Here is a 15,953-nt window from a genome sequence, read left to right as displayed (position 1 = left end):
ACCTCAAAAAGAATGAGAAGGATTTTGATCACCATAATAGTAAGGATAATATCATCTAGCACGATGTGACCTCACACCTAGAATCCTACATAAAAAGCTTATTATCTTTCACGGACAAACAGATGACAAATCCTTGTACTACAAATAGAGACCTCAAAATAGTCTAGAGAGAAGGCAAGCAATACACTGGAGATTCACCAAGCCGGACCAAAGCATTATCCCAGACCAAAGTGTTCCCCACAACTGCCTTGACAGAATGTAGATTCACCAAAATTTAAGCACAAGAATTTAAATAGATGTCATCATCCCAAATATTGGTCAGCTCCAAGCTACTGGGAACAAAAAGCTTTCAAGGTATAGAGAACGAACTGAGAAGATTAAAATCACCTGAGAGCAAGGTGAGGTACAAATTGTCCCTGTCCTCTTATCTACTACGGTGATTTATTGAGAACACCTACAGGATATGGACATAAATTCAAATATGCTTATTAATTTTTTTTAAAACCCAGTAATTTTATCTACCTAAGAGATAATCTGCAGATCTTTAATGTTAAAAAAAAACAAGAAGATAATAACTCGTCCCAGGAAAATGTCTATCTGAATTTCATCAAATAAAAGAATGGTTTTTTCAATCATTATAATAACAATTAAAATGATATATGAGTTTGTGATTAATCTGTGATTTCATCAGTGTGTAGAACTCCCAGTGTGGTATCTCCCTTCACCTACAATGATGTGGGTCGCATCCCTTCTATGAATTATCAGATTAATTGAAGTGCTTTCTGCATAGTAAAGACTGGATAAATGCTTTTTTAACTCATTCATTTGTCTTAAGGGACTTGCCCAGTATCACACAATAAGTGTCAGAGGCAGGACTCAAACACAGCTCTTCCCGACTTCAAGCTCAGTACTTTTTTGTGCCCCTTATACCCATCTGCCTGTGCCAGATCAATAAATCCCTATGTAACAGCATATTCTCCATAAATGACCAAACAAATCCGTATATAACAGCACATTCAAAGAGTCGGAGAGTTCTGGAGTTAAATGGGACCTTTCAGGTTATCCATTCTCCTCATCTTTGAAATGAGGAAACTAAGTCCCAGAGTGGCTGCCCAAGGTCCCCCAGGAAAATGAGGGAGTCTGGCACAAGCTTAACAGCTTGGTTTAATAAGCTGGCCACCGAACTTTTGTTTAACTAGTCGGAGAAGCTGCTCTGAAAGTGTGGGCCGTTGGCTATTACATAAGCTAAAGCAAACCTACATTTTCTCTGGTTTTTGTTTTCTGGAAAGTCATTCAAGGGCCAATCGATTTTCACCCTGCCCCCCTTCCTGCTCTCCCTCAGCAGGGATTAAGTGGCATATTGCCTATACTAATAAATTGTAAAGGGCTGTTAAATTAGTGATCTCGATCACTTGTCCAGGTCTCCCCTGGCTGCAAAACTCATCTCCAAAGCCTGATTTCTCCAGGGACATCATGCTTCTCCCCAGGCTTTTCCCACTGCAGGCAGGGTCCCCGGTAGGCTCAAGGCTGGACCTTTATTCCTGTCCTGGAAATGGCTTGGCAGAGTCTCTTGGGTTCGCAGCCTATAGACCCAGAGTGGAGAGGGTGGGGTGGGGGGCTGATTTCCTTTTAACTTCTTCTGTTTTCTTTTCTTCCAGCTCTTAGATCTGACTATTAGCCAGAGTGCTGGTGGAATGAACTGAAGAGAATCCATCCAGGAGAGAGAAGAAAGAAGGAACCGAGCATTTACTGTGTGCTTACTGTATGCCAGGCACTTTGCAATATCGTCTCCTTTGATCCTTACAACAATTCTTCAAGTAAATGCTGTCATTATGCCCATTTGAGAAAAGTGAGGCAGAGGTTAAGTGAGGTGACCAAGGTCACACAGCTAGGAAGGGTCTGAGACCAGATTTGAACTGTGGCCTTCCTGAGTCCAAGCCCAAGGCACTATCTAATGTGCCATCTAACTGCCCTGATAGTCACTAAGGAAATGTGGGGGGTGCGGGTGGGGACAGAGACACATGGACTGACGACCTGCCCATGAAAAAGCCTCTGTTCAGACTTAAGAGAAAAACAACCACCAAGACAAACAAATCACTGAGTCCGTGTGAACTTCTGAAGTTGACTCCATAGGTGGCGGTATGTCTTTGCCGTTCACAGGGACAGTTACATGCAACTGTGGACATTACAAAAATCTCAGGAAAGAATTGCTGACAGGATTGGACTTTAGAGAGAATGGTGCCAAAGGCTTCAAGCTGGCCACAACACTGCAATGCCAAGCCAGAGCTAGCCTCAACACAAAGCGATTCTTTAGACCTTCTATCCATTTTTCTACTCTCACTACAGGAGTGGAAGCAACTGCACAAGATTGAGACAATTTTGGCTTTTTTCTTTGTTTCATGGGTGGCCATGACTAAAAATTTCCTCACTGAGTGGCCTCAGAAAGCATACTTTATTAGCTGCCGAGGCAGTTCTTGATGCCTTCACACATAATAGTACCTGCCAGCCTTTATTCTCAGGAACATAACTAAGGTTGGGACAATGGGTCTTCAGTGCCAAAGACAGGCAACCTGGGAGAGAGAGCATATTTCCTCCCTACAGTATCTTTTAGGTCACCCACATGCTCTTGGGCTTCTGCCATCCTTAACCTCCACTCCACAAGGTCTCATCACCATGAAGTCCCTCTCTGATCAGTAACCCCAATGTTGTTGGTGGGGTGGGTGTGCAATCTTCCTTCCCATCATAACCCTGCCCATCAAATGAATTTTCCCAGCCTTCCAGACTTCCTAATCAAGGTTCTGTTTATTCTCCACTGGCATATTATCTTTGAGAGCCCAGGGTCATATTCACAGTAAGATGAGGCATCGGGGAGAACTTTGTGGAGGCCTGTTTAGAGCCAGTTAGAAATCTGTCCTAGCAAGAGGCCTGGGTGTGTGCTTTGTATCTCTGGCTCAGTCTCAGTCAGGACTGACTTTGTTTCCCCAAATAACATAGTCTATAATAAAAGAAAACCAAAACACTCATGTCTGAGAATTCTCTCAGGTCCCAAATGCAAAGGGAATCATCATAAAAATTGTTCATCAAGGCCAGGCTTCCATCCTCCACCCCTTTACTCCAAACAAAGGACACGACCAAGTCTTGTCAGGAATTCTGGCCAAGTCATTATCATTGAAAGCACAAATGATCAGGTCCAAAGACTGGTGGGTATTTCTAGGACTCCTAAGAGCCCTAAAGCATAGTTGACATTGAAATTGATACAGTTGATGAATATTGATATAGTTGATGAAGCATAGTTGACGTTGATATTCTTGCTGTGTATCAAATTTAAAAATGTAAAGAAGTTACAGAAGAAGAGTGAATTTTTTTTACTTTTAGAGACACAAATAAGGGAGTGGGAAGGAGTAGGCTTCATTACCTTACAGTCTGGCTACTGACATCCTCATTTGCCTGGACTACTGGGCCAGTCACCTAGTTATCTCCCTACTTCAATTCTTTCCTCACACTGATCCATCCTTTCTGTATCTGCCAACTTGATTTCCTTAAAAACAAATCTTTCTGAGTCCCTCCTCTGCCTGTGATTAGAGCAATTTCAACCTGACCCTATCAGTAATTATAATAATGGTAGCAGACACTTATAACAGTATTGTAAGGCACTTCACATGCATTATCTCATTATTTATTTATATAGGCTGATGTTTCTTAAAAAAAAAACAGGGGAGGGAAATAGATAAAGGTAAAGATATTGACTATGATTATTGCCATTTCTTGGACAAGTTAACCATTCCAAAGCAATTGCTGCCACAAAGAGCAAATGGAGCTAGACATAACATCAGCCAAGAAATACTCAAATTCCTTACCAAGTATATTTGTCAAGGTCTCATTGCTGAGTGTTACATAGGAAGACAATGAGTGAACATCTCATGAAATATCAAAAGCCAATGTAGAGAAAAATAAGGCTCAGAAAATCTTGGTGTGATGCCCAAATTACTCAGATTATCCCAAAAGGTTTTAGGAATGGAACTAGAAGGAGGACAAAAAAAATGACATTAATGTACAACATTTTCCTACAACTTTTAGTGACTTATTCTCATCATTTCTAACAGTAAAATAACCAAATTTGGAATATAACATTTGAGTGTCTAACATATGATGTAAGGAAGTAGAAATGGCCCTTAAGATAGAATCTGAAAGTGTGATATAATGTGATGATATGTCATATTATACATATATATAATATGATATAAAATCACACAAGTCTGTCTTTTTTAATTAAAAATTTTATTAATATTTTTGTTTTTACATCATCTAAATTTTTCCCCACAGATCCTCCAAAGAAAACCATCTCAATTATTTTATAAAAGAACAAGATATTAAAAGGAAAAAATGAATAAAAGAAAATCAAGAAAAATGATCAAAATGAACATGAAAAATTAAAATAAAAAATCCAAAATAATTCCAAAGGACTAGCAATGAAAACTACTATCCACCTCCAGAGAGAAAACTGATGAACTAGGAGTGCAAATTGAAGCATATTTTTCCATTTTATTTTTCTTTGCTTTTTTCTACAACATGGTTAATATAGGAAATATGTTCGGCATGATTTCATATTTAGAAAGGGTATAATATTTCTTTCCTTCTCAACGGGTAGGGTAGGGATAGAAGGAGGGAAATCATTTGACACTGAAAATAAAAATTTTAAAAAGTGATTAAAATATATTTTTACATGAAAAAGATGTGGTTTGGGGGGGGGGGGGGTAACAAGCTCCTTCAGAACCAAACTGCACCAGAGTGGGTCAAAAAATATAAATGTATATATATGTTTGTATATATGTATAATATATATGTGGGTATGTGTATTTGTATGCATATATGTACATATATATACACATATGGATATTTGTATAATTATACTTTAACATTCATTTTAAAAATTTTTGGTTCTAAATACTCTCCCTTTCTTCAGCCCCTCCCCTACCCATTGAGAAAGCAAACAATATGATTTCAATTATACATTTTAAGTCATGCAAAATATATTTCTACATCAGCTCTTTTATAAGAAAAGTCATGTGGGGAAAGTTTGCTTCAGTCCATATTCAGAGTCCATTGGTTCTTCATGGAGGTGGATAGCACTTTTCATTCTGAGTTCTCTGGAATTATCAAGGATCGTTGTATTGATTACAGTAGCTAAGTCTTTCCTAGTCATTTTAATATTGCTGTTGTTATACACAATGTTCTCCTGGTTCTGCTCACTTCATTTTGCATTAGTTTATATAGGTCTTCTCAGGTGTTTCCAAAACCACCCCCCTCTTATAGCACAATACTATTCCATCACAATCATATGCCACACCTTGTTCAGCCATTCCCCAATTGATGGGCATCCCCTCACTTTCCAATTATTCACCACCACAAAAATAGCTGCTATAAATATAGATACATATTAACATATAACTCCACTTCCTTTGATTGTTCTAGAACGCAGGGTTAGCTATGGTATTTCAGGGTCAAAGGGTATGCACACTTTTATAGCCCTTTAAGCATAATTCCAAATTGGATCACAACATTTTTTTAAACTTGACAAAATATTTTTTTAAAAGAATCTGCCAACATATGCACTGTTCCTCAGTGTTTTAGAGCAGCTGACTGGGCAAGAGTACACAGAGGAGAGAGGTACTGGAGGTGATACAGTTCTAAGGACGTGGTGGCAGTGATTCTCCAGCCATCTGGAGGGAAGGTGCTAAAGTCACAGAAAAAATCTTGGAGCTTACTAATATACCTCAAAAAAAGGTGGCAAAGTGAACATCAATAATGACCAAACTATATGTTTATATTCTCTCTATATAAATTTTTTTGGAAATAATATACCCACATACTTCGATAAGGCTATTAACAGGGAACAGGTAGACTTCTACATTATGTGATAGGCTATTTCTTTACCATCACACAGTTGACTGAAAGAGGTAGAGAATATAAGAGTCCACAATGTTTCTTGTTTATTGACAAAATAATAATAATAAAAGTATCTGATTCAAAGGAAAAACAGCGCCATAAATATTCTCTTCTACCAAGGTATCTCTGATGGGTATCTTAACATTTTATAAGATTCCTTGAAAGATAATACAAATAACCTTGTTTAGTAACTCTCTGACCATTAATATCCAGCAAGACATCTAATAATGAGATGTACCCATGACAGAGGTCTTTGCCACTGAAAAGGAAGTGATCTAACAGAGTCCAAGTAAAAGAAGGGTTCCATACAGAATTCTCCAGACTATCCTCTTGGTGAGTGACTTTCCATCAATCCCATTAAGACAGAACAATACAGAACCTCTTGGAGTTCTATAACCACTTAATAGGATTTAGTATAACCATCCCCATAGAAATATCCAAGTAGATGAAGAATGCATCTAGACCAAGATGTATGGTTAGATGGACAACCTATAAAACTTGTCCTTGTGTGTGTGTGTGTGTGTGTGTGTATGCTCGTGTGTGTTGGACAGACACTTCAAAAGTACAATGAGAAGACCCATAATTAAAAGAAGAAAAGTGGACTAGATTTCCTTTGGGAAAATCAAACTTCTTTTAATGACCCCAAAGTTCTCCCTGATACAAAAATCTTAATACCAATATTCTTTGGATTTTGTTTTATGGTTGGGAGTCATGATCGCTGTCTTTCCAAAGAATGAAAGATGAGTATCATAGAGAGGGTGATAGAGAAGTACAGGTAGGGATTGTAAGCAGCCTTCCACACATTATAAATAATGAATGAATAAGGAGAAAGAGATGATAGGATGCCCTCAAAGTAACATGTGATCAAAAAATATGATTTGATCATATAGTTCAAAGTGAGGGATAACTGATGGACTTCCATGCACTCCACTGGTAGCCTCGTAATGTCAAGAGAAAGCAAGCAAGCCTTCCAGTATGCCAGGTGGACCCCCATGATGAACTTATGGGAGGACATGGACAAGAGTTTCCATAGTGTCAAGCTTTAGTGGTGCCAATCACTGGATGGAAATTCAAAGTAGAAGGAGATCACAAATCCGTTGGAGCAAGAATAGTAACTCCCATTCAACCATTGCTTCAAAGATCTCAAAACATTTTCTTCACGTAGACCCTCTGAAATAGGCTGCGCACACATTATTGTTATTATAAATAAGGAAACAGACTTTGAGAGATCAAGGGACTTGCCTTGATGACACAGCTAGTAGGAATCTGAGGCAAAATTCTAACCCTGGTCTCTTGAGCCCAACAGACTCGTATTATTTCCACTGTATGATGTTACCTCTCAATTTCCATGGAAACACTGAAGTGTAATCTAATTATAGATGTGATTACTCTAATCATGAAGCATCACGAATCAGAGAGTGGATGAGACACTCCAGCTTCAAGATGCTATCTTGTATCCATCTACCAACGGTGTCAACAGTCAAGTATTCGCTATGTGCCAGATCCCAGGAAGAAGGCAGACTCAAAACTCAGTCCAAAATATTATTTTGTTCTAAGCCAGACTTTACTCCAGTTATTAAAGAATGCATGTTCTTTGATTTCCACACATTTCTTACTTAGAAGAAATTCTGGACCACGGATTTTCTTGTCCTGAAACAACCTCCATTTCCCCTAATTCTAAGAAAGTCAAGCTAGTCCAAACCAAGAATGTTTCCTGGATTAGCAAGGATTGGACTCTTTAGTTTAATATCTAAAATTCTCCCAGCATTCACATAGGGTAAAAACCCTGATTAGGATGTATTTTGTCAGTTTTTCCCATTTCCGAGCCAGATGGTATCAAAAGGCTTTGGAAACATAAAAGTGACACTCTTAAATCTCTCTCACCATCATTTCTTTCCATTCTTAATTACCTTGGAGCTGAATTGTTTCTGCTATTTACACTTCATTACCAGACCAATTAATGGAAGGAATAAGTGATTTTCTTTCCATCCTTAGTCCAGGGACATATTAGCCACTCTGCATCCAACACTTCTCATCAAATGAAAAAATTAAGACCATATTTTAGTTGCTTCCAGTTTTTTTTCAATTCCATATAATTTGTTGTGGTGATTCAGTCATCTCAGTTGCATCTGCTTCTTCATTACCCCAGTTGGGGTTTTCTTGGCAGATATACTGAAGTTGTTGGCCATTTCCTTCTCCAGCTCATTTTACAGATGAGGAAACTAAGGCAAACAGGGTGAAGTGACTTGCCCAGGGTCAAACAGTTAGTAAGTGTCTGAGGCTGGATTCGAACTCTGGTCCTCCTGACTCCAAGGCCACTGCTCTCTCCACTGTGCCGCCTCTGTGGCTCATGTTTTTTGAACACTTTCAAGATGTTTCTGATACTGAACTCATCGCATCAAATGCCATTATTATTTTGTAACTTATACTATGTACTGCTAAATTGAGCTCCAGAAAAATTCACCAAGTCTGCAACTCCACCAGAAATGAATGAGTGTACCTATTTCTCCACATTCCCATCAGGATAGAATTTCTTCACTTTTAATTATTTATGCCAATTTGATGGGTGTGAGGAAGAGTGCAAAGAAATCTAGAGATGCCTTTATGAAACAATGCGAAAAGGGGGGAAAGGAGAAAAGGAATAATGCGAAAACAAAAAATAAAGTACACATTAATTGTGACCATTTGAGGAAAAATGAATGAAAATGAATGGACAAAGTATTCTGATGGGGAGACAATGCTGAAAAAAGTGTCCCAATACTTTATACATTGTAATTAATTAAAGTAAATGAAAATAGTTACCAGGCAAGTATTTTTATGTTCAATGTTGTTTATAATAAATCATTTTTTTTAATTTAAGGCCATGTGTTATAAAAACAAAGACCCCATGACCCCCTGAAGAAAAGATATGAGAAGACATCCCCGCCCCGCTCCTTTGCAGAGGTGGCAGGTTCACCGGTATAGGGCATCGCATGCACTTTCAGACTTTTTTCAATGTATTGATAGTGGTGGGGTTTTTTTCTGATTTTATCCTCTTCTTCCTTTTTTGTCTTTCTTTAAAATATTGTTTGTTTTATGGGATGACTCCCAGGGAAGGAAAGGGGAAGGGCATGAGATCCTTGGAAAAATGCTGATGATGTAAAAAAAAAACAAAAGATAGCAATAAAATTTTATTTTTAAAAAGAGAACCCAAATTCAGCAGGTACAGGAATGTCATCTTCCCAGAAAGTTTACCTACCTCTTAAGATTTTCTACAAATAACATCCAAAAGCCTTATCAGAAGGATTCGTTTATTCTTTTCATGCAATTCCTTAGTCCACATAGAGTGACTGAGCTCAGTTTTCAAAAATGTGACTAATAGTCAATCAATGAGCATTCATTAAGCACCCAGAGTGCACCAGGAATATTTTTAAAGCAAATTTATGGCAAACCAATCAAGTGTCTAGTAGTTGAAGAGAGATTATAAGGCATGGATTAATGAGTTAGAGTGTGATCTGGTCTATCCACCTCCTCTCATAGATGAAGAAATAATTCTCAGGACATTGCTCAGGAAGTGACTGGCCCAAGATCTCACAGGTAGTTAATGATTGAGTTTGGAAGCAAACCTGAACCTCCTAAAACCTAGTCCAAGTTATTTTACATGGAATTGTGTTTACTGAGCAAAGCCCAAGACCAGGACCAAGTAGCTGTTCATTGGACTCTCCTATCAGATCATTTCTATGACTTTAAGAGAATAATTTTACTTCTTCCTCAGTTTCTTCATCTGGAAATGGGAACACATTGATAGTAATTTGCATCCCAGGAAGAATAAGAGGAAGAAGTACTTCATGGAATCCTGTCAATATTGAATTACCTCAAAAAAAGACAAGAGCCAGTGGCCAACATCAAGTTGTGCCTGGTGATGGCCTCTAGAGAGAGGAAATCCAATAGTGGTTGCCATTCAAGTGAGGGTATGCCATTCTACATGTGTGGAAAAGAAAAGCAGAGAAGCCAAGCTGACCTAGTGAATGTTAATGTTTGATAGAGATCCACCCTCAACTTCTCCCTGTCTCTATTACTCCATAACCAATCTGTGGCCAAGACCTGTAGATTTCACCTTTACAACTTCTGTCAAATATATCCCCTTTTCTCTGCCCCCACCCTGGTGGAGACCCTCATCACCTCATGCCTGGGCTATTACAATAGCCTACTGGAGGATCTGTCTGCCACATCTCTCCCTACTTCAGTCCTTCCTCCATCCAGCCACTAAAGTGATTTTCCTAAAGCACAAGTCCAATCATGTCACCTCACCCCACCCCCTTAATAAACTCCAGTGGCTTCCTATTACTTCCAGGATCAAATACAAAATGCTTTGTTTGTCATTTAAAGCCCTTCCTAATCAGCTTCCTCCTACCTTTCCAATCTTCTTATGTGTTACTCCCCATCACATATTCTTCAATATGGCTGTTCCAAGTACAAGACACTCCATTTTTGGCACCAAGCATTTTCTCTGGATGTCCCCTAGGCCTGGAATGTTCTCCCTCCTCTTCCTACTGACTTCCCTGGCTTCCTTTAAGTCAATTCTAAAATTCCATCTTTTACTGGAAGCCTTTCCCAACACCTTTTAATGCTAGTGCCTTCCCTTAGTTACTTCCTATTTAGCCTGTGTATAGGTTGCTTTATATCTATTTGTTTGCGTGTTATTTCTCCCATCAGTCAGTAAGCTCCTTGAGGGCAGGGATCATCTTTTGCCTCCTTTGTATCCTCAGTGCTTAGTATAGTGCCTTGCACATAGTTGGTGCTTAATAAATGTTTATCAATTGATCAATTGACTGGGTACAAACTTCAAACCTGAATTCTTTCTAACTCAAGCATAGACTCCATGTTCTTTTCATGCAACATGAGCTCTAGTCGGTCAAAAAGAGATTCCATCCATGCCTAATTGCAAGCTTAGTCTCATTTTATTTTTTGAACACCCAACAGAGAAGAGACATTTCCTTCCTCTTTCTTAACTCTGAGCCCAGGAACAGAAGAGGTTTCACTACAGTAGCAAAGGGTAGACAGCTCCCACAGCTGATTCCTTATTGCTCCACCCCATCCCCTACTTTCACTCCCTCCTGTGTGTTCTCTTTCCCCAATGTAAGTTTCTTGAGGGCAGGGACTATCTTTTTGCTTGCATTTCTCTCCCCAGCACTTAGCACTTAAGCACTTAATATATGCCTGTTTCCTTCCTTCCTTCCATAGAAGACAAGATAATAATTCAGAAACTTTTCCCCCTTGCAAGATCTAAAATATAACCTGTTAAAACTGAACAATGATAACATTCCATCCCTGGCTGATGAATTACCTGGGACTAACAACACCTCTAGTTTCTTTGAATTCTGTTCTAATTGTCCACCTTTGTCTCCTCATCCATCCTTTGGCAATGAACACTCCTGTATTGAATTGATACAATGGTTTCTGTAGCCTTTACATCTCTCTTATGAACCTGGAAGTTCACATTCCCAGGACTAGAGAGCTGAAATAAACCACAGGTCACTCTGTCTTAGACTGGCAGTGAAACCTGCTTTCTTTTACCCAGTGGAAATTAAAAAAAAAAGATCTAGAATATCCATCAGCATTTGCAATCAGATTTTTGAAATGACAGCATCAACATGCACAAAGGGAACTTTTTTTTTGCAAAGTACTCAGAATTTGCATATTATATTTATCAAAAGAGATGTGTAAATGAGCTGCAGGGGAGTCTGTTACAAAGCCTTTTATAATTTATTCCTTGTACAATAAAAAAGCTGATCAGATTTCATGTGTGTTTACTTTCCGAAAGATAACTGCATACGTGCGGGTACTGACTGAAGAATACAAATGTGTGTCCAAAGAATAAGTTTCTCTCACGGTGACATTTTCAATTCCAAAATGCCCCTGGTTGTCACAAACCTGGTCCCTATAACAGAACAACCATGAAGGTACTGTGGTCTCAGAGAAGGAAAGATACTCATTATGTAAGCCCGAAGATACATACAAAGCATGATGGGTGGGTGAGAGCTTCATTGCCACTGGCCCAAAGTCATCAGAAAACTTTTAGAAAAAAAGAATCAACTCCAGAAAATAAAGGGGGCTATTGTTCTGGCTTAGATCTCCCTAGGCAGCCAGTCACAGGGGTCTCTAGCAAACCACAGGGGTGATTCTATAGGTACAGATGTCAATGGGCATAGCTTGCCAATTTCCATTGTCCATATGCCCCAAAGTTTAGAAAATGGGACAAATGGAGTGGGGGAAGGGAGGGGAGAAAAAACAAGAGCTTAGACCCACCTATAAATGAATGCTTTCCTGTCTACACATGCCCATCTGCTATAATAAACCCATTTTCTAACTTTCTTCTGTTATTCAGGAAGAGAGGGGGGCTTTCTACCATCTCATTGAGCCTCACCTCATATCTGCTGGTCATCTTTTCTGTCGTCTTCATTCCCTGGCACATGTGAATGATGCATACCTTGGCTCTTTTCTGTGATGGGAACCAGTTACTCTTCACAAAATCCATGACCATCACATGCTTTTTCAGCTCTGTGCTATAGGTCTTGATCTGGAACATCTTCTCAGATGCTGTTTCCACATAGCTGGAGGAATACCTTGCATGACAAGTTTGTGCAGAAATTCCAGAGGGCTGCATGATACTCAGAATCTTGTGACTCTAGCCACGGAGCCGGAGCCAGGAACCGGAGCCGGAGAACAGAATTGCCTTTGTTCTCAGGTGGTGAGCAGAAGCCAGACCCAAAGAGCCCTAGCAAAATGTCCCCCGTGAAAACATCACCTGATGCTTCAAGCACCCGATCCTGGTGTCCCAACCTTGGAACTGATACAGAAACAATTTCAGAGCGGAAAGCTCATGAGTGACCTTCAAGGGTCGTGGAAAAGCCCCTTCTGGATGCTTGGGTCTCCCGCCAACCAGCTGGCAGCCTTGCTCTGGTGTCCATGATTCCTGGATCAGGTAACAAACAGGTCTTCTTTGATTTCAAAGGATTGTTTCTCCTCTCAATTGAATTAATGTTTTGAAAGATGATTTTGCCCCATTGCAAGGCAATTTGATACATTCTCAGCACTCATCCCTTTAAATGCAGATATATTTTTAAAAGAATTTCCTGCATGGGGACCAGGATTTAGCACTGTTGTTCTTTAAAAAAATGTAATTTTTCTCAACGGGACTGGAAAGAATAAGTACATGCTGCAGACGAGCACAATGAGTGTCTTCAGCCCTGGGAAAGATAAGACACACAGCCAAGCAAAGGCGGAAAAAACAACCTTACATAGTACTCCCTGCACAGAAGAGAAGTTATTTCTGCAACTGGGCATTAGAAAAACAGCTTCTTTTGTTAGGAAGGACAGAAGGATAGTGAAGTAGCAAGGTCACTCAACTCTGTGTCAGGAGACCTGGGGACTACTGCTCAGTCTGGTTTCCAAGGTCCTGGCTCTGCCACTTAACCATGTAACCTTAGCAGAGTCATAACCTCCCTGGATTGTAGTTCATTCATCTGCAAAATAGAGGAGGAGGTTGAAATAGATGGCCTTCAAGGCTTTGAGCTCTACATCTATGACCTCCCGATTCTCCTGACACTAATTATGTGATTGTGGGTCACCATTAATCCCAGGCTGGCCTCTCTCAGCCTCAGTTTTTTTAATTTGTAAAACGGGCATGCTATACCTACAGCACCTTCCTTCTGAGTTCATTGTGAGACACCAATGAGATTGTGTTGTCAAAGAGCTGTGAAGTGTCAGCTTTCATTGTTGTTGGGGCTTTTATTATTCCCACCTACATTGTTCAGTCCAACCTAGAGCTGAAAAGGAACATTTCAACATAGATCACAGATGTGGAAGTGCCTCAGAGGGCATCTAGTCCAATGCTTCCATTTTATAGATGAGGCACAGAGGACTAGGGAATGGCAGTGACTTTCCCCAGGTCACATGTTAGTCAGTTAACTAGCATTATCCACCAAGAGCCATGGCTTGAAGGCCCTTCATGAAGGTGAAGCCAATACCTCTGGAGGGTGCCATAGGGCATTGGATGTGTCACTGGTATTGGTTTTGTTATTTCCACTACTCATGTCTGAGCTGAAAAGGACCTTAGAAAAAGTGTTCTTGAGTTTCAAGGACACCTGTGGCAGCCAGGTTTAACCTATGGGTGCCTTCTCAGAGTCATGTTTTTAATGCATGAAACAAAACATGTACTATTACAAGAGAACCCAATTCTATTGAAATATAATTATCAAGATACTTTTTTTAAAGAAAATGAGTTCATTTACCCCAAATTATGAGCCTCTGCCTTAGAACACAAACTGTTAAGGGCTGAAGGCAAGCTTGAAAATCAGAACTACAAGAGACCTGTGGCAGCTGTCTAATCTAGTCCAAACCCTTCTCTTTATAGAACTCAGAGATCTCCAGATTCCAAGTCTAGGTCTCTTTCCTGCTGCCCTTTTTGGGTGTACTCTACACCACCTCTGAGAGTCAAACACTGGATCTCTTCAACAGATCTGTGATCTCATGGGGGTATTCTCTCCATTGACACACATAACAACCCATCCATGACTTCTCATCCTATGAGAGCTCACCCATGTTCCTCCAGAGAAGACCTTCTTGACATGCTGGGGTTCGTTCTCTAGTCATTTTACATTTTGTGGGTGCAAACACACCAATGTAGGCTATGCATGTGTGGTATCCCACAATCTGGCTACATGAACAGCCCATGCCTTTTTACCACCGTAGCTTTACATATTGATTGATACTTTTGTGTCATTTCTGAAATATAGGCAGTCCCTGGGTAAGAGAAAATCATCACAGTAAAGGCTACGTTTTCCACAATGTCTGAGCTGGGAGAGTAATTGATTTCTCCTTAATTCATTTCAGAAGGTTCCTTTTCCCAAAAGGTTGTATGCCTATGGAGCAGGGTGGTTATATCACAAATGTCACAGCTGAAAGGAAATGTCAGCAGTGGAGGCTGTGAATGGGTTCATTACCACAAAGAGGCAAGGAGGCTTCTGGGAGTGAGCGAGCAATGGTCATAGCACCTTGTAGTAGTAGTAATAGTAGTAGTAGTAGTAGTAGTCGTAGTGGTAGTAGTAGTAGTAGTAAACATGGAACAAGAAGCTGAGGGATTCTAGCCACAAGCTAGGAGCTGCCTGGGAGATGGTGGTGACAGGCAAGTAGGCAGTCAGCTAGACAAGGAGGTCAAGCCAAGAAGGAAACCATCAGGCTGCACAGACCTTCATGCTTTACCCCCTTTGGAAGCGTGAAAAGTCTTGAGGTGACAAAAGGGAATGCGGTGTCTCTCCTTCAAGGACAGCTGCTGAGTGATTATTACTTCATTGTGCAATTCTTTCTCAATTAAATGTTTTACTATTTCAATTCCTGTTCATTCCCTACCCTGTTAGCCATTATGTGAAATCCTAAGTATAGTTGATGTTAGAGGTTCCCAATAGAACTGGGAGGTGATAATCCCTCTCTATCTGTCCCGGTCAGATAATTTCATTCATTTCTGGTACTCCGTTATTGAGGTGGATATTAGTTAAAAAGCATCCAGGAGAAGATAAGCCAAGATGGCAAAAGGCCTCAATTCCAAGTTTTAGAAGAACTGGGTACGTTGGGGTTTTTTTCCTAGAAGAGAGAAGAATTTGGAGGTACATGATAGAGGTGTTCCATTATCTGAAGTGCTTATGCATGGAGAAGGGATTAGAACAGGGGTGGGGAACCTGCAGCCTTAAAGCCACCTGTGGCCCTCTAGGCCCTCAAGTGCAGCCCTTTGACTGAATCCAAACACCACAGACTCTGATCCCTTCAATGATTTGTTCTCTCCTTCAAAGCCTGCAGTGAAGAGAAGCCCACGATTCCCAGAAGCAGCTCCTGCCACTTGTCAATAGCTCTAATTACTGGCTGGTCATTGCACTGATCTGAATTCTGATCTCTCAGAGGTACAAGTCTGTGTGAACCGAACCTTTGTCCTTAATCCTTTTGTTTTTACTCAAGTGTGACCAACCTCTCTG

The 15,953-nt window shown here is 40.0% G+C and overlaps 1 protein-coding gene across 1 annotated transcript in view; it reads right to left on the bottom strand.

The window, feature by feature from the left end:
- Nucleotides 1-12,592, bottom strand: part of C8H10orf90 (chromosome 8 C10orf90 homolog) — a 274,229-nt gene extending 261,637 nt beyond the window's left edge. Inside the window, exon 1 of the mRNA XM_036735056.1 lies at nt 12,353-12,592. Within this exon, the coding sequence (XP_036590951.1) occupies nt 12,353-12,592 (240 nt within the window). The remainder of the gene's footprint in view (nt 1-12,352) is intronic.
- Nucleotides 12,593-15,953: the final 3,361 nt, after the last annotated feature.

Source organism: Trichosurus vulpecula, chromosome 8, assembly GCF_011100635.1.
Source record: "Trichosurus vulpecula isolate mTriVul1 chromosome 8, mTriVul1.pri, whole genome shotgun sequence".
NCBI classification, from domain to species: Eukaryota; Metazoa; Chordata; class Mammalia; order Diprotodontia; family Phalangeridae; genus Trichosurus; species Trichosurus vulpecula.
This window is presented reverse-complemented; position numbering and strand designations above follow the sequence as displayed.